Source organism: Stegodyphus dumicola, chromosome 1, assembly GCF_044657685.1.
Source record: "Stegodyphus dumicola isolate Sdum_Otavi_A_Nest chromosome 1, ASM4465768v1".
In the NCBI taxonomy this organism is placed as follows: Eukaryota; Metazoa; Arthropoda; class Arachnida; order Araneae; family Eresidae; genus Stegodyphus; species Stegodyphus dumicola.
Window position 1 is genome coordinate 192,645,420 of NC_140768.1, and position 25,597 is coordinate 192,671,016.

The following is a 25,597-nucleotide window of genomic DNA, read 5'->3' on the forward strand; positions in this document are numbered from 1 at the left end:
GTTTCAGAAAATGAAGAAAAAAAAAAGAATGTAAAGAAATTAAATTTATGTAATATATTATATGTACTCTGCTCGACAAAATTAGGGAAACATGGAATTTAGCAAGAATACAGAAATGCTGGTAAATATGTAGCATAAGATAAAATTCTATTTTGTAAAGGTTAAAGAAAGTAAAAGATGAATTAAGTTAAAAAATTGTGTTTTGATGTAAGCAAATGTAATTTTACGCGAAACTCATTTGGTGCCATAAAAATCATTATTAGCTATACCCTTTGGAGAAGAAAATATTCAGCAAGACGTATTTCTATCAATTGTCTATTAAGTCGTGTGGCCAGATCAAACGTGCAAAACGACTTTACACCTGTGAGGCATTGAATTAATGAGATGTTCTATGAGATTTGGGGAACAGCCTTCTCCACTTCATCAAAAAGCTTCATCAAAAAGCAAAGAGGTTGGCCAGCAGCAACACATCTGGCTAATATCTTTCAAGCATATTTTATCGGATTCAAATTCCAGGAGCATACTGACCTTTTGTTTCTCTTTCACGCATCTCGTTTTACAAGACTCGCTGATGAAGTCAATCGTTAGTTATCCTGCATAAAAAGGGTTGAATAGCCAATAGCAGAAATATAAAGTACGAACAAAAGTCTAGAGTATCATTCCTTGATTTTTGAGTAGTCGACTCGAAATGATGTAATTATCAGTAAAGCAAGGGGAAAACCAGATCGTCATAATAAATCACCAGGTATTGTTGTTCTCAGTTACACAAGCCTTCATTCCCGATTTTAAAGCTGAGTTGTTCCAGCCACAGAACTAGCTCTGCTGTCTCCAGCAGCGTAGCATGCGCCTCCCAAGCATAAGATCTTAATATCTGTAGAACTGAATGAAATAAATGTATTATAATAGAATAAGAATATTGGATTGAACTAATTGGGTTTGTACAGAGTTGTTACCCTGTTTCCATGTTTCCATTAGTTATCACACTCCATTAACACTGCTTTTACATTTCGACAATGTACTGAATTATGCCTATGTATAACACAGAGAGTATTCATTTTCTTCGTACAATTAATTAATTTGCCAAACTTCGTAACACAGTTTTATTAACAGTAGGGTGAAACAAACAAACAAACAAACAAACAAAAAAAAAAAAAAAAAAAAAAAAAGGTTAATAGGACCAGGGGAATATATTTCTATAGTTTATAGCTCTGAATATAACATTTTATAGAATTATTAGTCTGGGACTTGACATAGTTCTGTCCCACATGTTCTTAATTTTATGACGATACTACTTACTTTGATATCAGGTGTGAAATCTTGATATCAGGTATCTCTTGAAAGCTAGCTCGTTGTTGGCTAAGTCCTTTAAATAGAATTCAGATGTTAAAGCACATTTAAAGGTATAATCTGCGTCTGCCATTTCTTCATATGCACAGATTTCTGTAGAAGTACATGTCAGTATGGAGACCTAAGCTTATCCTTGCCCAATCAAGAATTTTGTCGCCATCAAAACGCAATCTTTCTTGAAATGCGTTGAATTTGTAATGGATACCACATTCTCTCCAGATCAGAAGTCATCAATTTCTGGCTCTAGGCTGAATATGGATTTGTCGGAGAAGATGACTGAGCAGGTTCTCAATCACAGTGTTTTTCAGCTCAGTGTCTTCAAGCCCTCGCTTTTGAAAGGGCATTGGAACACAAACAACTGGCCATACGTGCAAATAGTCCTCATGCGTGAGTGTGAGTTGTTTGTATCTTTTTTCGGTTGTCGGTAAAAGTTGTTTTCGAAGCTGTGTGGCATTTTGACAAACATTCCGAAGCACTGTTATTGATAACAGTCATCATCTGTGGTGGTGGCTTGTAAGTGGCTTTGAACACGATGTAATGAAGGATGTAATGATCCGTTGACTTCGAGCCGCTTCCAACTTGCCTGTGTCTCGCCATGCGGTGCTTTCTGGCAAATTATATTAATGCGGCATGCTAAGATGAGATAGAAGCATAAATCTGCTTCACCTGCGAGAGAAGGTATAAAAGTACAGTTTCAAAGAACCACGCATTTGTATCATTTTCGCATCGACATAATTTTTGACATCATTGTTGTTAATTTGCATTTAAAAGTTCTTTTTAGACCTGTATTTTCAGAATGCGGAGAAATCTTTTGGCAGCTCAGTAATATTTTACACGAATGGTTTGAACAGAATCCCTTACAGAGGGTACTCCTTTAATTTTGTTGATCAGTGTATAATATTTTACGATGCTTAAAAACAGTTGAAATTTCTTTACAAGAGTATTTATTGAAAGTGAAGACTCTTATACTGTGAAATTGTGGATTTTCTGTATATTTGAAAAATAACTCTTCTTTATGCTAATTACTATTTCTGTGCACTTGCTTTTAATCTAGAAGAGATCTTAAAGATAACTGTAATACTTTATATTAATAATAAATTATACATTGCGTTCACAAAAATTCTTATGCAGACTTTATTTTTCAGCCGTTGCGCAAAGGTATATACTTCCATTTACAAAAATGCTTTCAATAAGAAAAATATTTGTATTGTAGAATTTTTAAATTTAAAAACCAATTTTGTAAAAATTAAGAAATTTACATTTTTATACGGCCTTTAGACTCTGAAGCAATTTAACTATAGGATCTGGAGTCCAGTAAAAGTAGCCGGTTATTTAGTAAAAGTTCACATTCATTCTAAAAATAAAGCAAAAATGTTCGATTTGCCTACGGCCCGCGTAAGTTGATCGAAATATTAAATTTTAAAGTTTGAGGATCATATCCAGGAGTCGTACACAAACTGAAGAATTCAATTTTTAAATTTATACATTAACTAAAATGAAATACCAGTTTAGAAAAAGGTTTATAGTTGTAGGTTAAGTGACGACATCGTTATGTAAACTGTCCTGAAACGTTCCGATCAACAAATTTACAGAATATTCGTGCTGTAAGAAACAGTGGCAAGCTTCCTTATTGGCATAAACTTTATACATGATATTATGAGCATAATTAAAAGTAAAGAATAATTTTCTAGTAGAATCTTTTTCTTTTCCCTTTTCTTTGCGTGTGTGAATATTAGATATTAGATTACAGTAATAAAACTGTATTGGTTTATTATAAATGCATTTTTGGCATTTAAAAACGTATAAATTAAATAGGTGAAAAAGCTTTCGGCATACAAAATACAAAATTTTGAAGGAAATCAAATGGAATACCATTGAATGACATTAAAGGGAAAAAATCAAAGTCGAACAGGGGGGAAAAAAGGCAAAAATCCCAAATTTTGAAGTTACATATTTGGGTAATTTTCGTCCTACGGGAATCAAACATGTGACTTTTATTTTTACTAGCCGCTTGCGCTGCCATCAGCCTCATAAAGACTAAAAATATATAATGATTAAAATGACTCCAGCTAATGGAATTTCTTAAAAATATTTCATATTACTAATTAGATATCACAAGATTTAAATGCATTTTTATTCAAGTCAATCAGATTAAAAAGTTAAAATACTATATTCTTAGGAACTGCGTTTATTGTTTTTAAATTCCTTAGTTTGGTATACTTATCAGACAGATTAAATCTCAAAATTAATTATCTTAAGATTTACTGAATGGCAACACGCTGGTGAAAAGAAGACAAAAGTATTTTATTTCAGCTAGTGGAAACACATTGCTTTTAAATACAAAAAATACAAAAATTCCCTTTGAATCCATTTTAAATCCAATTTACAACTCGTTTTGAAAATCAGAGTTTTTTCTTCTGTTTGTACGTAAAAACGTCAAGCGAAAAATCGTCCAAGGGGAATCGGGAGCAGTCAAAATGGATATTTCCGTTGAAGTATTATAGCTCACATTTTTCGCGATTAGGGTACTCCTTCGATTAGGGTTCACATGTCCGGGTGAAGGACTACGTGCAGCTCTAGATGTTCGGGTGGGTGCTCAAAGTGTAGCTGTAAAATTTGGTAGCTCTAGATGTTACTGTGTTTTTGCAATGCGAGGAACATACATTAAAATTAAAGGACATTATATTACCTTACATTTTTTTATCTTAGAATCTTACATTTTACTGAATAGCAACGTCAGACAAAATAAAGAACTTTTCCAATATGGACGGTAAAATGGATTTAAAATAGATTTTTCCATGACGTCTGTATGTACATACATAGGTATTCATGTACACTGCGCAAAAGAAAGAGAAAAAAAAAAGGTGGGGACAGTTCTATATCTGCCGTTCTACTGGGCCAGTTGACGAAATTCAAATTGCGTTCACAAAATCGGACTTTTTTGAAGTAACATACCATTGGTTTTACATATTTCGATTCTACGACTCGAATTATGCCTAAGTATTAAATTTTGTACAATCTGGTGCGAAATTTAAGGAGAAATTCAAAAATTTATCTTGGCGTATTTTTTCAATTTTCGCCAAGAATAATTTACTTTGGCGATCTTTTTAATTTATAGCAACCTATTTTCCTTTTCTTTTTTCCATTGTAGACAAGCGGAAAAAGTCATCGTTTATACTTTCAAATAATTGTAACAAAGTGCGTAAACCACATTTGGCTTTATTATCGATCAAAACAAAGATGCCAAATATCAGAAAGCTCCAATATATAAATTCACGTATATTTTAGAAAATTTTGAATAAAAAATCTAATTTCTTGGCGATGTGCCTAGAAATACATCTGGTTTAAGACGATGTTAAACATTTTATAGTTTTTGGGAAAATTTATAAAAAATATTTAAAAATACAAACTTTAGAAATAAATCATAAAAAAATGTGTGAATTATATTTGGATTAGGCCTAAATTTCGAATTCTGGATGAATGAATCAAGTACAAGTTTAATAAAAAAGAGATATTAATAAATATATATCAAATTCAATTAAAATTGAGAAGCTAAAATTTTGAGAGCTAATTTTTTAAAAACTACTCGTGCGATTTGTACAAAACTTGGCAGTTTGGCATTATTTGAGTCTTAGAATTGAAATATGGAAAAAAATTGGCATGTCATTTCAGAAAAAGTCCGATTTTCTGTCAAAATACCTATATTAGAACAATACTACATATAAATCTAATACATATCCCAAGTCGTGCTTTCGAGACATGAAAACTGCAATTTCGTCAATCGTCCCAGTAAACAGGAGATTATAGAACTGTTCCTTTTTTTTTTTCGCAAAGTACCTGGCAACATCTATCTGTGCATCTCTCTTTTTTTCATTGAAATCGGAATTACCAAACGTATATACATACTTCACCCACCTTACCCAGCTTAAAAGTCCTTACCCGGCTTTTATTTTCGCAGTCGTTGGTCGTAGTCATATACTTTTGTGCAGGCAAGCCTCCACATTTATTCAACATCAAGTCTGTTCACTGCGACCGCTCAATGACAGAGCGAGATTGACCACTACAAGCGGTTTTCTGTTTCTTCTGCTGCTAGGTGTAGGGCGGGCTTCCGTCCGTCCTCACCGCCGATGATGCGTGTCTGCAATTTTGTTCTTTTTCGTGCCTTTCTGACGACCATCTCCATATAGTTTCAAGAGAATGCATTTTGTCAAAAAATAATAGTGTGTGGTATAAAGATTCAACTAAAATTGACCTAGATGCTGACTTCTGCGGTAAATGAATGATGTTTTACGACTTGAGAAGTTCTCGAAAGGAAATTCCGTGCACGTGTTGCGGCCTGATGCTAATATTGGCCTTGTGTTTCCACAAAAATTCATTGGAATAAAAAGTCAAACCAACGTCCTTCGCTATAAAAATTCAAATTTGTTATCTTGTAACTTTGTGCAACGAAGATGATCTGAGATTTATTAGATTGAAGCTTTACGCATTTTGTGCACGAAAGATTAGGACTCGAAATAGTAGGACTCATTCTTACTGCTGCAGTAGTACGCGTATATTGTCTTCTGTCTGGCTATGTTTTCTTGATTTATACTAATATTAATTTAAATTTTCACGATGTCAAGATATAATAAATTTCTCATAATTCACATTAATTGAAGTGTCATCCTTTGGGGGTAAGTTACTTTAATTCTATTCTTTTTTTTTTCTTTTTCTTTTTTTTTTCAGATCACATATTTCATCCTGCACGCATCCACGTTTTGGGTTATTGCGGTATCCCATTTTGGCATACCCATTTATTATTTCATTTTATTATTTCAACTTTAAGTTGCAGAACTGTTTTAAATGATGAAAATGTTCACGTTTTGGCAATGTCGAATTTAAAGAAAAATTTTAATTCGATAGAAAATGAAATCTAACTACACATATAATAATAGTTTATATATGTATTTTGTCTAGTAATAAATATCTGACAATATTTAATATCAGTTTATTGTTATTCTAAAAAGTATATTTAATAAACCGTACAAGGGCCATGTGTTGCACACATCAGATAAGAGTATTGCCACATAAAATATATTTAATATTTCTAATTAAAAATCTCATGATTTATTTCTTTTTTATTTAAATTAGCCTTTAAAAAGAAGAAAAATATTCTTAATAACTGCTTCTATTGTTTTTAAATCGCTTGCTTTTTTATTGAATATCAGATAGCTTAAATTTGAAAGTTAAATTACAATACTTACGTTTTAAACAAGGGCAACGCATTGGCTGTTGGAAAATGAAAATATATTTTATTTCAGGTAATGGTAGCATACTGCTTTTAAATAGGAGAATTTGTTGAATAAAACTGAAAGAGTAATATTTTAATTTTGCGGAATGGTAATAATCTCATGCATTGGAGATAAAAATGTTTTATTTCGAACAGTGTTGCCATTGCTCGCTTTCAAATCTCTGAGTTTGTTAATCAAAAATTTATTTAATTCGTACAACATATGAAACAAATCAAAATTAAATTTGAAATTCAAAGTTTTAGCTTCGAAGTGCTTATATTCGGTGGAAGACTATCTGTGGTCGAAATTTTGTGAATGTTCTTTCGTCTGTCTTAGGTGCTGCTGTTTTGCTGCAATGCCGGAAACATACAAACATACATACAAATAGATTCTTCATAATTTAATAGTAGAGATAATGTGTATAAATACGCAACTATAAAACTTTGCTAAATGTTACTTATATTACTTTTATTATAATTATCGAATTTTAAATTTCGTAATTTTTACAAAACTGTATTTTTAATAAGAAATATCAAAAGATGAGCAATGGCCTCATTTAAAATATTTTTAAGTACATGTCTGTGACCTACGGTTGCGAAAATAAAGGCTGCCTAAGGAACTTACATGGACACAGTATATATGATGCATATCATTAATTAGATTTATGATTATACACTGAAATTTAGTAATATGTTTATATATCTTTAGCTGAAAGGAAATGAAACTGTTGTGGAAAACATGGCAGATTTTATCGGCTTAAAGTTGTTCGAAAAGGTAAGACTTGACAATTATTTTTTCACTCTGCTTAACATGTTACCAAAATCAATGAATTATCTATTTGACATATTCAATGAATTATCACTATTATCAATTATTCACTCGATGAATTATCTATTTGACATATTTCGACACATTGAAAAACAATTACAATATTGTAACCGAGGTATTAAATACAGTTATTCCAAAATTTGGACTATCTAACAGATATGCAGTTTTACTTCGTATATACTTAAATGTATTTTTAATTTGATGGAGCTTCTTTTAAAAAGGTTTAAACTAGTAGTTGACTTTGAAGAATATCAATAAATATGTGTGTTTTAAATTTACGAATTCAGATTCGAAGGACAGCTGCACAAAACTGTCATTCTATATTATTTGCATTCTACATTCATTACATAATAAACATAATGTTGTCAGAACGTGCATTGAAAATTCGGAAAATGCCAGTCAGAGGTTTATTACAACTTATTTATTACACAGGAAGATAGTAAAATATCTGGTAAATATGTTTAAAAAAAACTGAAATAAGCAGATTTTTATAATAGAATGTGTATGCGGAAATGGCATGTTGTTTCAAATGTTAGGTAAAAGCTGTCCGCTGGTGCAAATCATCATTCCCTATGTAGATTTCGAGTGTATGCATAGCTATACAAAAGCGAATCTAATTGATATGCGTTTTATATACGGGGATGCGGACAGAAGCAAAGGATGTGGATAAAGGTTGTAAGAGAGCGATTCCCGAGCAGACAGCTGCCGAATCACTAAACTTTCAAACTTTCGAATGTATTAACCGCCGCCGTGAATCTTATACTACTGTTTTACTTTCTAGAACATATTATGAAAATATTAATCATTCGAATGGTTATTTCTTTTAACTTTTCCTGGCTTTCATCCTTGTTTATCTGTTATTCTAACACATTTTACGTGCTAGTGGTTAACGCACCATTTCCACACACATATTCCAGTATAAAATTTGCTCATTTCGATCCTCTTATGACAACTACAGGTGTTTAACTGTTATCGCCTTTCCTTAATTCTGGCAGATACAACATATTAGGTACAAGTTAATATAAAACTTAGTAAGGTTTAAACCTAGTGAGATTTAAATTCAAAATAACACAAAACAACTCATCATCTCTAGTGATTCTGCGGCTGGCTGGAACTTTAAAGTATAACGCTGAGTTACAAATCAAGTAATAACGCTGAGTTACAAATCAAGTAATAACGCTGAGTTACAAATCAAGTAATAACGCTGAGTTACAAATCAAGTAATAACGCTGAGTTACAAACCAAGTAATAACTCTGAGTTACAAATCAAGTAATTCTGCACTAAATTACACGAAACTACAACGCTAAATGAATCAGACACACAAAGCTCAGCATGTACACCCATGCACCGTGCCAAAGTCAGGCATTTACGTCTATTCTCATCAACGGCTTTCTCTAGCAAGGTAAGCAGCAGCGGCGGCAACGCCAAGCTTTTGCTACAAGTTATGCCGATAACAATTTTCCTTCTCATTTTAACTTCGCCGTTTGCCATACAGTTTATATAAACCACTGGACTAGGCGATTACGTAACGAAATGAGGTATAAAGGACAGCATAAACACAAGCCTCATAGTAAATTAAACTTGCATAAAATGTTACACCGTCTACCTGCTTTTATATTTTTGCCAGATATTTTAAGATGTATTTATCGCATTTCTTTAATATTTTCATATAATATTTCTCCATTTCTTTAACATTTTCGTATTTTAACGTACTGTATCATTCAGTAATGGTTAAGATATTAAACTTAAGTGTCGCACGTTCTGTTTTATTAGTTTTATGGTAGCTTTTTTGTTAAGAATGTGTTCATGCTATGCAATTTATTTTGTTATTTTCTCTGAACAATGAATGCATCATAACTAGTACTGTACTAGTTATGAATGCATCATAACTAGTACTGTACTAGTTTTGCACAGAATGTATACTATACTATGTAGTTTATAGGTATATTAATATACACCTTAATGAAAGCATAAAAGGTAATACATTATATGCAAATTGCATGAATAGTGTTTTTTATAACAGTCTTGAACATGACGCAGCTTGGGATGGAGAGTTGAAGAATCAAATGAGGGTTCATAATGCGCAATGATTTTAGCATCAAATATTCGAATATTCTGCCCATAAAGGCCGATACCACTTCTCTAAAACATCAGTGACTGAGTGAGAACCAAAATTTAAGAAACTACGCTACAGTACATTTGACATTTAGTGCAATAAATGGCAAGGTTTAAAATTAGAAAGAAAGCCTTATATGAATCTAAGTAAACAATGCTCTAGACAAATTTAGCTATATTTTCATTCCAAGCGAAGAAAGGCAGTATTAAGCTTATCTGATTTCAAGGCAATATTAAGCTTATCTGAACGGATCACATGCCCGATGAATATAAAATAAAGGAATGCTCAGTATATGAAATAAAGAATAAATCATCAAGCTATCTCATCACATTATCTTAACGTTCTAGAATTTCTTCAATAGATCGCCGCTAATTTAATTTCTTTGGAACATCATCTTACTCTTGTAAGTTGAGGAATACGACGGTCTAAAAGCTGTCGAAAGCAGCTTGGAAAGCTAAAGGATGGTTTCGATGCTAAAGATTATAATTTCTATAAAAAGGAAATAAAAAAGTTGCCAATATTCTGGGAAAATGTTGCAATCAATCGTAAACTTCTGTTGATAAGCAGTGTCAAAACCCACTGATTTCGTTGATAATTATCGTACAGAAGACATTGGATTATGGAACAGTCTATATATTAGTAAGTGTGAAACTTAATGAAACCCATTTTATTGTTGATGGGGCATACTAAATATTTCATCGTCGTGATGTCTGGGCTATAACAAAGATCGTGTGGTAGATGTATACCCAAGCAGCACAGCAACGTCGCAACGACGTTGAAAACTCGTCGCTTATGTCGTTGCAAAAACGTTGCAATATGTAGTCTTTAAGGCGCCCAGATGTTCTCGAAACTCCACTGTTTTGCAACCGTTGCAAAACACTGAAGTTTCACGGACATCTGGGCGTCTTAGAGACTACATGTTGACTTAAAGACGTCTTTATTACGTCTTTGCAGATGAGGTTTTTGTCGCATAGACGTCGTTATTGCGTCTTTCGCAGGTGATATTTTGGTTGTTAAAGCATCGTCTCACGACGTCTTAAAGACGCCTAAATGTTCGTAAAATTTCACCTTTTTGCAACATTTGTGAAAATGTCGTTATTATGCCCTTGTGTTACATATTGATTTATGCAAAAAAATAAGCTTAATAATTAATATGTTTTTCTTTTTTTTAATTTTGTATTTCTTGTATTTATCTAAAGTTTAAATATTTTATCATTTCCTGAAAACCAGAAGATAATACAATTTTTTCTCTTTAGACTAAATATGCATAATTTATAATAGCCTTAATTATTCTCAGTACTTTAAACTATATTTTTTAAGTAACTTAAATTCTAAATTATGATTATTTAAGATTTCATCATATTTTCCCTTAAGTCAGAGGAGTAATTATGAAAGTGTTTATTATAAATATATAACATTAATAGTAGGTTTTAAGTAAATAAAACTTGATTAGACATAAATAAAAGTAAAGATATGACATTGAAAATTGCCCCTGTCGTGATAAATTAGGAAGCGGTTCTTAAGGTAACATTATAAGGTATTTCTCCCCCTTTCCTAGAGTGCTTTCGAGGTGTAGTGGTTCTGCACGCTGGGCCGGTATTCCAGAGGTCCGTGGTTCGATCGATTCCCGGCGAAGGCAGTTGCTAATTTTTCATCTCACCGGCTTTTCCAATTAACCTAATGTCTCTACAGTGGCGCCCGAACTAAAAAAGGGTTGTGAATGATTTGGCGATTGGGTCCCCTGAAAACCCCAGTCGCCCTTTAAAAAGGGGAGTATATATATTTCTCCCACTTTCCTAGAGTGCCTTCGTGGTGTAATGCTTCTGCACGCTAGGACGGTATTCCAGAGATCCGTGGTTCGATTCCCGGCGAAGGCGGTTGCTAATTTTTTCATCTCTCCGGCTTTTCCAATTAACCTAAAGTCTCTACAACATAATCAGTATTTTCCTGAACTCAAGTATACATTTATTCCCGTTTCGCAGTAAAAAATATAACCATTAACTTCTATATCTCCAAGATATACAAATGAAAGACAGTATAATGTATTTAATAAATGTGATAAAAATATACCTAAATCTAATAACTTTTCATATTCATATCTAAAGTGAAATAATAACCTTGTAATGTTGCGCGCTTCCAACCTGCACGCAACAATAGTGGTGACTGCTAAGAACTAGAAGGTAGACCAAAGTCTTGAGAAGGGTTTAAATCCCTTTTTATTCAACTTTAGAAATTACAAATGCGTGCTCTTGACGCTCACAAACTACGCCGACCCGGCGGTAAAATAAAAATAAGAAACTAAAAAGAGAATAATAACAAGTGACTAACTACGAGGCTCTCTAAACGTAACTAACCTAACCGCGTTCTAAAATACCTCTGACAATTCAGCAAACTTCTGAATATTACGTTGAAAGATTTAACTATCTACCGAGGCAAGCACACAGGCCGAAACGCGTGGTTCTTCAATTTCTAACTAGCCACCTCCACGCTCGTGAAGCAAGAAAGCACACTTTCGAACTCGTTTCCCTTCTATTTAACTCAGAATACTTCCGCAGACAATTTGAATCCTTGCGCGTTCTACTAAAATTTACATTCTCTGGCATTGGCAATTGCAGGGGAAAGTAAGGCTTGACAGGAAAGATAGTTTAAACTTAAAAATAAATGTTAGTTAAAATAAATATAAACCCTACATTTGCCGCTGCCAGAATTTGGTAAACTTGAACGCAGGTCCTAGTAACGACCTGTTGAAAAGTTTCCACAATTCTGAACTAAATTTTAAGAGCCTCGTTTACATAAAAAAAATCTGTTATCTCACAAAAGGTAGAATAAATTTCTGTAGATACTTATATAATTTTCTCTTCTTACAGCAACCTTTCCTGGATTTCAGCAATCAATCTGTTCTCTTCCTTCCAGCATCTGGAAGGAATAAGTATCAGTATCTTTCTAAATACACTATAATTTACACTTTCTTGACACTGAATAAGCTTTTGTTTTTGAACGACTTATTTTCCTTAGTTACTGCTTAATTCACATTCATTCAACTATTGAAACATGAATTTAACTTTACCCTGGCTCTCCACCATGTGTGTCAAACGGGAATATTCGTTTTTTAGTATTGCAACACTTCCCCTAACCACAATGATTTGTTAGAATTCAACGAGCAAATAGACACACCTTACTCGACATTCTACAACTCGATGGGCTATTTTAACATTCTTAAAATTCAAGTGTAGGTGGAGAATCCTACAAAACACAATCATTCTAACTTCCCCCTCATTCATCTTTAGACATGCAGGCTTTCGCTCTAAAGCATGATTTTATCTACAGTTTAATACTTAAATTTGAATCCATTGCTTTTGAGCATTTACTTTTAGCATGTAAAATTTTCTGCTTCTAGACTAAATTCTACTTTTACATAACTTTCGAGTATTTACGTATATTTACAAAATTCTAATACATATGATTTTTACAATTTACCATAAAATGAATAAGAGAAAAATAAATTTTTACTTTACTCATTCTTCGCCAAGCTGGCGGCACTGAAACTAAAATTCTTATTAATACAAGAATACGAAGTTACTTTTATCTTCGGCCAAATTTTGGCTTTAACATAACAAAATTAGTCTTTCGACCAACAGAAACAGCTTGTTCTTAGATTTTATACTTAAAGAAAATAATACTTTTGCTTTAGCTAAATAAAGTAAATGAAAATTAAGTCTCAACCGAGACACATTGACTTCCGTCAAAACATAGAACTTCGTATTTACTCATAACATTTCTGAACAAAAGAAAAAAATTTTATAGAAGAATTTAACTTATCTTTGCGTTTTCGATGATTGGAACTCCGACATTCTTTTCTGGCAGAACTGCTCCCACGTTATAGGTTTCATCGACGTCAGTCTTCTTTCCCTGGACGGCTGGTCTTGGCGTCCTCCGGCGTGGAACCATGCTTGAATTTCTTCTGTTGGTGGTGGTCTTTTCGTTCCTCCTGCTGTCTTTTCGTTCTCAGGAACGGCAGCCTTGTTTGCACCTGACTCTCTGGCCCTGGAAGCGTTCTCCTCGATGTTGAATTTCTACTGCGATACGTTCTAAGTGGTGTTTTCCTCTTTACCAAAGTTTCTTTACGCGGCGGCTTTGCTTTCTTGTATTTCTTAAATGCTGGAGTCTGACCGCTTTCATTTCTTCTTTTCGGTACCGTCGCATGGGTTGTAGAAGGGCTAGGTTTCTCTTCAGTTCTCTGCTTCTTGGGTGGTGCAACGGGTGACGTTACTTCATGACCTTCTACTTCTTTTACGCTTGAGTCCTGCAAGAAACTTTTAAGGATTTCAAAATCATTTTGATTATAATATTTTTTCACCTCGTCGAGACTTGCTTTACATATTTCCCCTCTCTCGTTCTTAAGGTACAATACGACTCTCTTGATTTCCTGAATTAGATAGGGGTTTTCAAATTTTGGAGCTAACTTTGCAGTAAAATTGTCTGGGGCACTTGATAAAGAAAATTTCCGCTTCAACACTTTATCCCCAACTTTAAAATCTGCTTCACGGCGTTTTCTATCATAATATAACTTTTGTCTATTTCTTGCCGTATCCGAGCTTTTAACCGCCTGGTCAATAAGTTTTTGCACGTCTTTCTGTTTAAATTATTGCTCTCTTTGTTGCACAAAGAATATTTTATCTAATGGCGTAATTAACTTTCGTCCTAAAAATAATTCTGCTGGGGTTTTCCCGTAGTATCGTGATTTGCCGTTCTTAAAGCATAAGCTAACTCATTTATGTAGCCATCCCAGCGCTTGTGATGTGTGCTAACATAACTTCGAATTATTTTTACAATGTTTTTATTAACTCTTTCTGCTATGTTTGCCTGTGGTCTATACGGAACCATTTTAATATGGCGTATGCCAAGTCCAGTGCATATGTTTTCAAATATTTGACTAATGAATTGTTTACCGTTATCGCTAATGACTTTTATCGGTGCACCGTATTTTAAAATGTATCTATGTAAGAATGCATCTGCGACTGTTTTGGCGGACGCGCGTTTAAGTGGAACAATTTCTGTCCATTTTGAAAAATGATCTACAATTACTAAAAGAAAACGATTTTTATTTAACTCACTCTGGGGGAAAGGACCAAGAAGATCTATGCCTAAAATTTCATTCGGAAATGTAGCGCGAATGGTATTTAAGTACCCGGCCGGGCTGTAATTAATATAATTTATTAACTGACATTGATTGCAGGACCTGACATACGCAGTTACTATTTTGTATAATTCCGCAATTAGATACCGCCTCGCGTACCCTTTTTAAAGTCTTTCTGACCCCTAAATGACCCGCTGTTTTCACGTCGTGTAATTCCTTCAAAATGCTTAATTGAAGCGAGGCTGGGATGACTGGTTTGTACTCGAGATTTTCGTTTGTTGTTTTCGTATAAAATAATAAATTATCTATTATTTCATAGTTTTCTGCTCTATTTCTTATCGCATCGATATCTGTGTGATCAAAGCTTTCGGGGTCTTTCAACTATGCATAGATACTTCCAAATTTAGGATCAGCTTTCGATTCAGCAATAATTGTATCTCTAGAATCTAAAATTTTTGAAGTCAACACAGCGCATTTAAGTTCATTGCCTTCATCGTCCAGTTTTATACGAGAAAGTGCGTCAGCTACATTGGTTTCCTTACCCGGTTTATATTTGATTATTAGATTATATTCTTGAAGTTTTAAAGCCCATCTTATTAACTTGGGCGTTAGGTTTTTCCGCGAGTAAAGTCTACCAACAGCCGCATGATCCGAAAAGACTGTTACTGGCGCTTTGCCGAAATAAACTCGAAATTTGTGTACAGCCATTAATACGGCTAATGTTTCTCTCTCTGTATCTGTATAATTCCTTTGTGTATGATTCAACGTTTTACTAAAAAATGCCAAAGGATGGCCATTCATTTTGCATAAGAACCGCACCCACAGCTTAGTCCGACGCATCTGCTGGAATTTCCAGGTTTTCGTCCCCCTCCGGGAATTTCAAAACAGGGGCATTGATGAGCGCTTCTTTTAACCTTTCAAAAGCAGTATTTGCTTCTGCTGTCCACGTGAATTTACTTTTCTTTCTTTTAATTACTAACAAGGGTTCAACAATATTAGCAAAATCTTTTATGAATGACCGATAATAAGAACATAACCCAAGGAAAAAAGAAAGTTTCTTGGCGATGGTGGGAAATTCTTGATTGCTTTCATTTTTGAATCTTGAGTTTCTATACCCCTTTGCGAAATTTTATAACCCAGATATTTAAGTTCTTTAGTTGCGAACTTGCATTTTGAGGCGTTATTGTAAGACCGGCCTCTTTTAATAATTTAAAAACTTCTTCTAGATCTTTAATATGTTGTTCCAACGTACTACTCGTTATAATTATATCATCTAGATAGATTAAAGTCGATTTTCCTAGGACAGGCTTTAGAACAATGTCCATAGCTCTCTGGAATGTTGATGGGGCCCCACACAACCCAAAGGGCATGCGTAAAAATGCATAAGTGCCCGATTTTGTTATAAACGCGGTTTTATGTATGTCTTCGGGTCTCATAGCTATTTGATAGTAGCCAGACGTTAAGTCCAAAGTAGTCATGTATCTTGTAGATTTAATCTTTCTAATAATTTCCTCTATAACCTGCAATGGGTAAACTGGGAATTTAGTAATACTATTCAGTTTTCTGTAATCGATAGCAAACCTCCAAGCCCTTTTATCCGAAGGAGGAAACTCGTTCTTTTCCCTACATAGTACGACTGGACTCGCGTACTCATTATTTATGGGCGTTATTATTTTGTTCTTTAACATTTCCTGAATATGTTCTTCTATGATTAGCCCTTTCTGTTTATCATAGCGATAAGGTTTAGTCCTACAGGGTTTGTCAGCAGTTAACTGTATCTCATGCGTAACTATTTGACAGCTACCAGGCCGGTCTGAAAACAAGTTTGAAAAAGTACTCACCACTTGCTGGATGGCTTGACTTTCATGGTCATTCAAATGGCTAAGGTCGACTTGCGGTTGTTCCACTGGTTCCACCACCCTCCGATCCATCTCCAGCACAATAGAACTTTCCTGAAAATTGAGTTTGGCCTTCGCGGCTTTTAAAAACCCCATACCTAAAATAAGTGGACTTTGCAAATTTTTTAGTACAAAAATTAATACTTTAAGGCTTTCGTTTTGAACCTGTATCTTTAAAGATAGTTTTCCGATACATTGACAAGTTTGTCCTTGCGCTGCTATGATTTCTGTGTTTTTGTTTTTAAATAATCGTAACCTATTAAAGTTCTTCTTAAAAAAATATCACTCATAAAGTTACCTTCTGCTCCTGTATCGATGAGGGCTTCTACTGGTACATCGCCAACCAGGACTTGTATAATTGGTAAATGTGAGTTTTTTTCGATGACCGTATTTAAGTATCTTTTTGAGGGTTTTTTCAAAACTTCCGGGGTCTGGACCCTCGCTTTCACAGGCCCCTCTACTCGTTTAAAGCTTTCCTTTCAACTTCTGCCTTCTGGGTACGCGGACGGTTGTTTTCAAATTTCCTTTTTGGGCCTTGACCTTCGAGCTTCGATGAGTTAGCTTGATAGCTCTTTCCCCCATAAGAGCGGTTTGCATTTCTGGTCTGCTCATTTGAAGATTGCCTTCGGATACTTTGAGAATACGATGCCTCTCTAACAATAATATTTATAAAAAAATGCTGTAATATTTATAAAAAATGTTTTAAGTATTAATTATTTTAACAAGATTTTAAACAATTATTTAGCACGTATTTTTAGTGCTAATTAAATTTAATAAATCAAAAGTATTTATATTAAATTTACATTTCATTAGATGAATCTACCTTAGATTAATATATTTAGATGAAACAAAGTAATGAAACATTGCAAAGTAAATCTTATGCGGATTTCAGATTCTTGAAAGGGCAGATTTAGTCTCTTTTCATTCTAAAAATAATGCTGATGAACTTTAAAAAAAAAAAATTGCTAAAACGATCACGTCTAAAACGGTCATATCATGACGTTTCAACAACGTCGGCAAATTGCCAAGATGCAACGGCAAATACTTTGCGTCTTCGCAACGTTGTAAAGACGTCGTAAAAGTTACCGTTACCATTTTGAAACCTCTCGGACCAGTTTGCAACGTCGTGTGCTGTTTGGGTAAGGAGCTTATGTTTTACTAACGTTTATTTTATTTTTAAACTTTACTGTCCTCTCTTAGTTTCCACTTCCGGCCAGAATACACGCGTTGTTCTGTTTATGCAAATTGTGCTTGCAAACTCTTAACACTTTACCGATCAATCGCCTATTAATCGGCTTTTTATCACCAACGCCTACTGACCGATCGCCTATTAATCGACGTTTTTTTGCCAACGCCTACCGACCGATAGCCTATTAATCGGCTTTTTTTCGCCAACGCCTACCGAACGATAGCCTATTAATCGCTTTTTTCTTAGGGCTACCTAAAAATAGTCTATCAATCGGTAGCTATGGCGATAAACAATTGCCATTTGCTATATCATCTGCATTTTATTATTAGCATTAAGGTACACCGCTCCAAAAAAAATGGGGGGGGGGACAGTTCTATATCTCTCGTTCTACTGGGTCGATTGACGAAATTCAAATTGCGTTCTTCATGTCTCGAAAGCGCGACTTAGGATATATATTAAATTTATATATAACTCTAAAATAGTTATTTTGACACGAAATTGGACTTTTTCTGAAATAACATACCAATGTTTTTTGCATATTTCGATTCTACGACTCAAATTATGCCTAAATATTAAATTTTGTAAAATTTGGTGTGAAATTTACGAAGAAATTCAACAATTTATGTTGGCGCTTTTTATTCAGTTTGCGCCAAAATTAGTTCACTTGGCGTACTTCTTAATATGTGACAACCTATTTTCATTTCCATTTTTACATAGTACATGATAGGAAAAAAAGACACAGTTGTTCCTTTTTTCAAATAATGTTCTTTATATTATGTTTTTAATTATAATTGTTATTAATTATAAGCAATTTTTTTCTTTTTAGAATTTCATTTTAATTGTTTAAGTTGCATGGTCTCTTTCGAAGAACTGTTTTAAAAATTTCTATCTACTCATTCGAACTGCATAGTTTAAATCAAAGGTGCATCGTTTATATTTTTGTTTTCAAATAGTTTTCTTTATACTATATTTTTAATCATAGTTACTATTTTAGCTAATTTCAAATCTTGCCAAATATTCTCTATGGGATTTAAGTCTGGAGATTGTGGTGGTGTTTTTATTATTTCAGGACAGTTATACAGCAGACAGAATCTAACGTTCAAAGCAGTGTGCTTGGAGTCATTGTGGTGGTAGAATTTAAAATCGTTATGAAGGTTCAATTTTTGTGCTGGAGATTTCAAATTTTGATTTAAAATGTCAATATACTTGTACTGATCCATTATTGTACTGTCAATAAAAACAAGGTTACCAACTCCAGCGGACGACATACACCCCCATACCATAACTCCTCCTCCACCATGTTTTACTGTTGGCATCAAGTTCTGTTTGCGAAATTCTTCCCTGAGTCTTCTCCATATCACGATTTTACCGTCAGAACCAAATATATTAAATTTACTCTCATCAGCAAATGTAACTTCATTCCAGTAATCAGAATTCTTATTTATGTTGGATTTTGCGAAAGCCAGTCTGAGTTTTCTATTCTTTTCACTTGCGAAGAATTTTTTCCTGGCTGCTCTACCGCGATATCCAGCAGATCGAATTACTCTTCTAATAGTTTCAGGATTAACAATTACTCCATATAATGCTTGTAAATCAGCAGCAACTTTAGGAGTACTCATTCTTGGATTTGTTTTAATATTTCGAACGATAATTCGCTTTATTCCATTGGATAGCTTTGATGGTCGGCCAGGTCTTCTTTTATCCTGAATCATATGATTCTTTTTATATCGTTTAATGATATTGAAAACTGTTGAATGACTCTAGTTAACTGTTTCAGCAATTTCTCTAATAGATTTTCCACGTTCAATAGGCAAATTAATAGCTAATTTTCGAATTTCAGGCAAAGTTTCTTTTCGTTTAGCATTCATGGCTGCACAGAGCTAAAAAACACAAAAATTCCTAAACAAACTGGAGAGAAATACTGCAGACTGTTTTATAAATTATTGCCGATTGCTTTTGAGTAAAAATAAAAACCACCAAAAATATTTTTATTGTAGTACGTAGTAGTATCTAATGGTGTCCCATCACTTATATGAGCCATTTTTTGCTCCGTTCTAAACTGTTGAGATCTCCTATAGAGGGCGTTGTAGCCCCCCTCAACTGTGTGAGAAAAGTTTCGATTTGAGCGAGAGTTCGCGTGGGTTTTGAGAATGTAGTGTGAAGAGCTGTGTAACGCGTATTTGCTATGTAACTGTACTATGTAATATAATGTAATTAAATGTATTTATTTAAAATGGGGAGCAATTTTGAAGGAGCATACTTCACATTTTTTTGGAGCAACCAGTGAGGAAGAGTCGGTCTTGGAAGCTGTGGATTCTAGTGGTTTAGTTGCAAGCTTTGTTTGGGAATTTGTGGAATTTTGCAGGAAGTGAAGGTAGGCTTTGTTTTGATGTTTTGTTTGAAATTTGAATTGTTGTAAAATGTCGGAATTACCTAAGTTGAGAAAGGAGCGTAGCGCAGTTAGGTCTATGTTAACTAAGTTAATTAACAAAGTTGAAGCTTTTATTAAGGAAGATTCTACCGAGATAGATGTTACGAATACGGTAAATACTTTAAAGGAATTTCGAGCCCAAATAATAGATAAGGAAACTAATTTAAAACGATTAAACGATGAAGTGAAAAATCTTTGTAATTCTGATGATATAGAAGAGGAAATTCCTGTGTCAGAGGAATATTCAGAAAAACTTATCCTCTGGAAACAAAGGATAACTAATGTAATTGATAGATTAATGAAAGATGAAATGAATATTAGTAACGTATTCTTTTCTATTCCCGCAGCTGCTCAAGGTGCACTAGAAAACTAAAACAGTTAAACTTCCTAAATTGATAATCAGTAAATATTATGGTGATCCTGCTTCTTGATTAGAATTTTACAACCAGTTTGAAAGCGCTATTCATAATAACAGTAATCTTAAAAAAATAGATAAATTTAATTATTTAAGGTCATGTTTAGGGGGTACGGCATCTAATCGTATAAGTGGGTTCGCGTTAACAGAAGAAAATTATGATGCTGCTTTGGATATATTAAAAGGTAGATTTGGTAATAAGAATACTCTTATACAGACACATTTGAATGAGTTACTTAAAATTCCTATGATTAGAAGTACAAATGATTTAGCTGGATTGAGAAGGTTGTTTGACAAAGCTTATACTCAAATTAGAAGTTTAGAGTCGTTGGGAGTTGAAACAAAATCTTTCAGCACTTTATTGATTCCCATTTTGTTAGAAAGAATTCCAAAAGAACTCGTTTTAGAATTCAACAGAGCATATCCAGATAGTGATTGGAATTTTAAGCATCTATTTACCTTTCTAGACAAAGAGATACGGTTTAGAGAAAGGACATATTTATTTAGTTGCAAAACTGAAAATTATCATAATTTGGGTAATGAATATAAAAGTAATTCTAGGAAATTTGAAAATAAAAAGCTTAATACTAATAGGAATATATCAACTGCTAGTTATACTACAAATGTTAAAAGAAACTGCATATTTTGTAATAGCAAAGAATATGAATTTTGCGAATTTGAAAGTGTCGCAAAAAGGAAAAATAGATTAAGAAGAGATAATCGATGTTTTCGCTGTTGCTCAAAATTCCATTTAACGCGATTCTGTAAAACTAAACTCGACCAATTCAAGAACTGCAACAGCTTAGCTCACCACTCCTTGCTATTCGAAAAAAGTAATAAATCAGCTGAAGTCGAAGGGGGAAAGGAGAATTCAAACGCGGTGACTCAGTGTAGCTCCTTTCAGCGGGGTCAAATGGCAGTGCTTTACTGCAAACTTGTACTGTCTTGGCTTGTTCGAAAGGAAACTTTAAACTATGTCGGGTGTTAATGGATAACGGGAGTGAAAGATCATGGATAACAAAATCTTTGGCAGATGCTCTTAGCCTTAAAACTATTCGAAAGGAAAGATTGTCAGTTTATGCTTTTGGGTCCACGAAAGCCATAAATAAAAACTACAGTGTAGTAAAATTAACATTGAGATATAGGAACGACTCTAAGAAATATACTGAGATAGAAGCATTAGTTACTGAAATGCTTACTGCCGCACCCATTGCATTTCCCAATATAAATATTCAAAATATTTTTGAGCAAAAGGGTTTAAATTTAGCTGAGGAATGCAGGGATTCAGATGAAGGTATTCACATTTTAACAGGAGCAGATTATTTTTGGGACGTCATTAAAGAATCGAAAGTAAAAAAATAACCAAAACGCTAAACTGCATACAAACTATTTTTGGCCTTACACTCCAGGGCATACAAAATAATTCTGAGGATGAAATTTGGGGAAACATAGTATCGACAAATTTTTGCGTTGGCCCCGATATGCAGATGCTATGGAATTTAGAATCGTTAGGAATTACAAATTCTTATAAGTTATCAATTGCAGATGAGAATTTGATAAAACAATTTGAAGACAATCTGAGGTTTGTAGATGGAAGATACGAAACTTGTTTGTTATGGGGAATAAAGCCAACGGATTTAAAAAATAACTTTTGTCTTGCTAAAAAAAGACTTGAGGACTTAAAAAACAATTTCGAAAATAATGAATGGTTGGCGAATGAATACAAGGACATAATTAAAGATCAACAGAGTAAACGAATAATTGAAGAATGTTCAAGGGATGCGAAGGAATATTTCATGCCACATAGAGCAGTTGTGAGAACCGATAAGGATACTACTAAAGTTCGCGTGGTTTTCAATTGCAGTTCGAAAGCGAAACTAAATCTCTCTTTGAATGATTATTTAGAGACTGGGCCGAATTTGTATCCCAATGTACTGGATGTTATTTTTAATTTTAGGAAATTCAAAATTGCATTTTGTGCTGATATAAAGAAAGCAGTTTTGATGATTGGAGTTTCAGAAGAGGATAGGAAATTTTTTAAATTCTTGTGGTTATCAGAATATACAAATGAAGACTACAAAATAATGCGTATGACACGTTTACCGTTTGGATGTAAGTCGTCGCCATTTATTTTAAGTGCAACAATAAAAAAGCACTTAAAGCAGTACAGGAATAATAAACTTGAATGTGTTGAAATGTTGAACTCTTCACTGTATGTAGATGATTTATATTTTGGGGGAAATAGTGTTGAAGAGGCATTTAAGCTGTCTTCTGAAGCTGTGTCGGTTTTAAAGGATGCAAGTATGATTTTGCGAAAATTAAAAACTAATTCTGAGAAACTGAGGTCATTGTGGGTGCAGAATGGACTTAGCAATGATACTTGTACTTCTGATTGTCAGTTGAAGGTTTTAGGCTTGAATTGGAACCCAGTAAATGATAAATTTTCTATAGATATAGCAAGATTAATGGATAGTTTAAAGAGTTTGAAGAGCACAAAGCGTTATGTTTTGCTTGTGGCAGCAATGATTTTTGATTCAATTGGTTTTGCAGCTCCATTTGTAGTTAGAATTAAGTGTTTGCTACAGGAAATTTGGGAACGTGGTATTGGTTGGGATGAGAAATTGCCAGATGACCTTAACATCAAGTGGACTAGCTGGTGTTCTGAGGTTATATATCTGAAGGATATTTGAGTTCCGAGAAATTTATTTGTGTGTTGTGATAACTTAAATTCAAAAATGGAAATACACGTATTTTGCGAGGCGTCTCCTATAGCTTATGGTGGTGTAGCGTATTGTCGTTACTTAAATGATAAGGGTGACATTTCCATGTCTTTTGTCATGTCGAAAAGCAGAGTAGCTCCTTTGAAGAAATTGACGTTGCCACGATTGGAACTAATGGCAGCAGTCATAGGAGCTAGAATAGGAAAGTATTTTGGAGAGGTGTTTAAGGATCTTATTGATAAATGTGCGTATTGGACTGATTCCTTAATTGTCTTGTTTTCGATAAAGGGTTCTGCGAAACAATGGAAACAGTTTGACGGTAATAGAGTGGTTAAAGTGCAGGAAAAATCAGATCCCATGTCTTGGAAGCATTGCAGTGGAAGAGAAAATCCTGCTGATTTAGTTAGTAGGGGTGTGCCAGCTCAATGTTTGTTGGAAGGTGATCGTTGGTGGTGTTCTCCATATTGGCTAAAAAGAAAAGATAATTTTTTCCCTAAGCATCCACTGAAGGATATCCTACTGGAAGTAGTAGAAACTGAGAGAAAGGGATGCGTTGTGCATACTACTGGTGATCAAGAATTTTGTGATTGATGAACTGCTTCATAAATATTCTTCTTGGACAAAACTTTTACGAGTTATAGCTTGGTGTCTCAGATTTATTGCCAATTTGAAACAATCATCAATAACAAGGACAAAATCAAATTTTCTTCAGACTGGAGGGCTAGCAGTAGCACATTCTTGGGTAATCAAGTCTGTGAAAATGCAAGAATTTAGTGAAGAAATCGATCATTTGAAAAAGAGAAAACTGGTGAGTCCTCGCAGTAAAATCAATATGTTGAATCCATTCTTAGACGACGAGGGTATTCTAAGAGTGGGAGGACGACTAAGAAATGCTAACATCGCACAGAATGTAAAATATGCAGTCATTCTGCCTAAATCACACTATATTACAGAACTGATAATACGATATTATCACTATAAATATCTTCACGGAGGAGCACAAATGCTCCATTCAGAAATCAAGCAGAGCTACTGGATTATTAATGCACAAGCAGCCATTCGTAAGATCATTCGTAAATGTGTAACATGATGTGGACACAGTAGTGCGCTGTCATATCAAGCAGTGGGCGATCTTCCAGCATCCAGAGTGAATCCCGCAAGAGCTTTTTCGAAATGTTGTGTGGAATTTTCGAGTCCTTTAACCGAGGAAAGGGCGCAGTGTTCGGACAGTGAAGATCTACGTTTGTGTTTTCGTATGTTTTGGTACTAAGACAGTGCATTTAGAACAAGTTGGAGATTATGACGACCGATTCCTTCATAGCAGCTCTAAAACGATTCATTGCCAGACGTGGAAGACCGGAGGAAATGTATAGTGATTGCGGCACTAATTTTATAGGTGCCAACAAACAACTGAAATCATATCGTTCTGACCAAAAGGTAGCTAGATACTTAATAGAGGAAGAAATTAAGTGGAATTTCAATTCGCCTTCTGCGCCGCACTTTGGTGGACTTTGGGAAGCCGCGATAAAGGCTATGAAATATCATATGAGAAGAGCAATTGGTTCTCAAGTTCTTTTTGAAGAATTTGCTTCTTATCTAGCAGAAGTCGAGTTGTGTCAGAACTCAAGGCCATTAATAGCGATTTCAAGTGATCCAGATGATTTTTCCGTGATTACAACGGGTCATTTTTTAATAGGAACATCATTAAAGACTATTCCGGAACCAAATGTGTGCGACGAGACTCTAACACTTCGCAATCGTTGGAAACAAGTTCAGCAAATGTCGCAGTCCTTCTGGAGGAAATGGTGTAAGGACTATTTGACTCAACTGCAAGTTCGCACAAAATGGCATCGTGCTTCAGCAAATATTAAAGTAAATGACTTAGTAATCATTGAGGAAGATAACACACCTTCCTTAAAATGGAACCTGGGAAATATCACCGAAATTTACCCAGGTAATGATTACAGAGTTCTTGTTGTAAAAGTAAAAACTGCTGACGGTGAATACACGAGATCCATTCACAAACTGTGTGTGTTACCAATGGACAGTTAAGTATCGTGAAAAATTTTGAACTTTAACTTGATATTCATCTATATTCATTGAGTTCTCTAAGTTTTAATGTTATTGTACATATTTGTGTTATTAATTTTGTGTAATTCATTGTTTACATTTATATATTGATTAGGCTTAGTATTACTCATTTATAAGCAAGAACTATTTAATCTAAAAATTATATGTTTACTAA

The 25,597-nt window shown here is 34.0% G+C and overlaps 1 protein-coding gene across 3 annotated transcripts in view; it reads left to right on the top strand.

Annotated features, from left to right (window-relative positions):
- The window catches only part of LOC118203294 (endothelin-converting enzyme 1-like), a 260,831-nt gene that overhangs the window by 218,618 nt on the left and 16,616 nt on the right, over positions 1-25,597 (top strand). For all 3 annotated transcript variants that reach the window (XM_085824282.1, XM_085824273.1, XM_085824278.1), the window contains exon 19: positions 7,326-7,391. In XM_085824282.1, the coding sequence (XP_085680408.1) occupies positions 7,326-7,391 (66 nt within the window). The remainder of the gene's footprint in view (positions 1-7,325; positions 7,392-25,597) is intronic.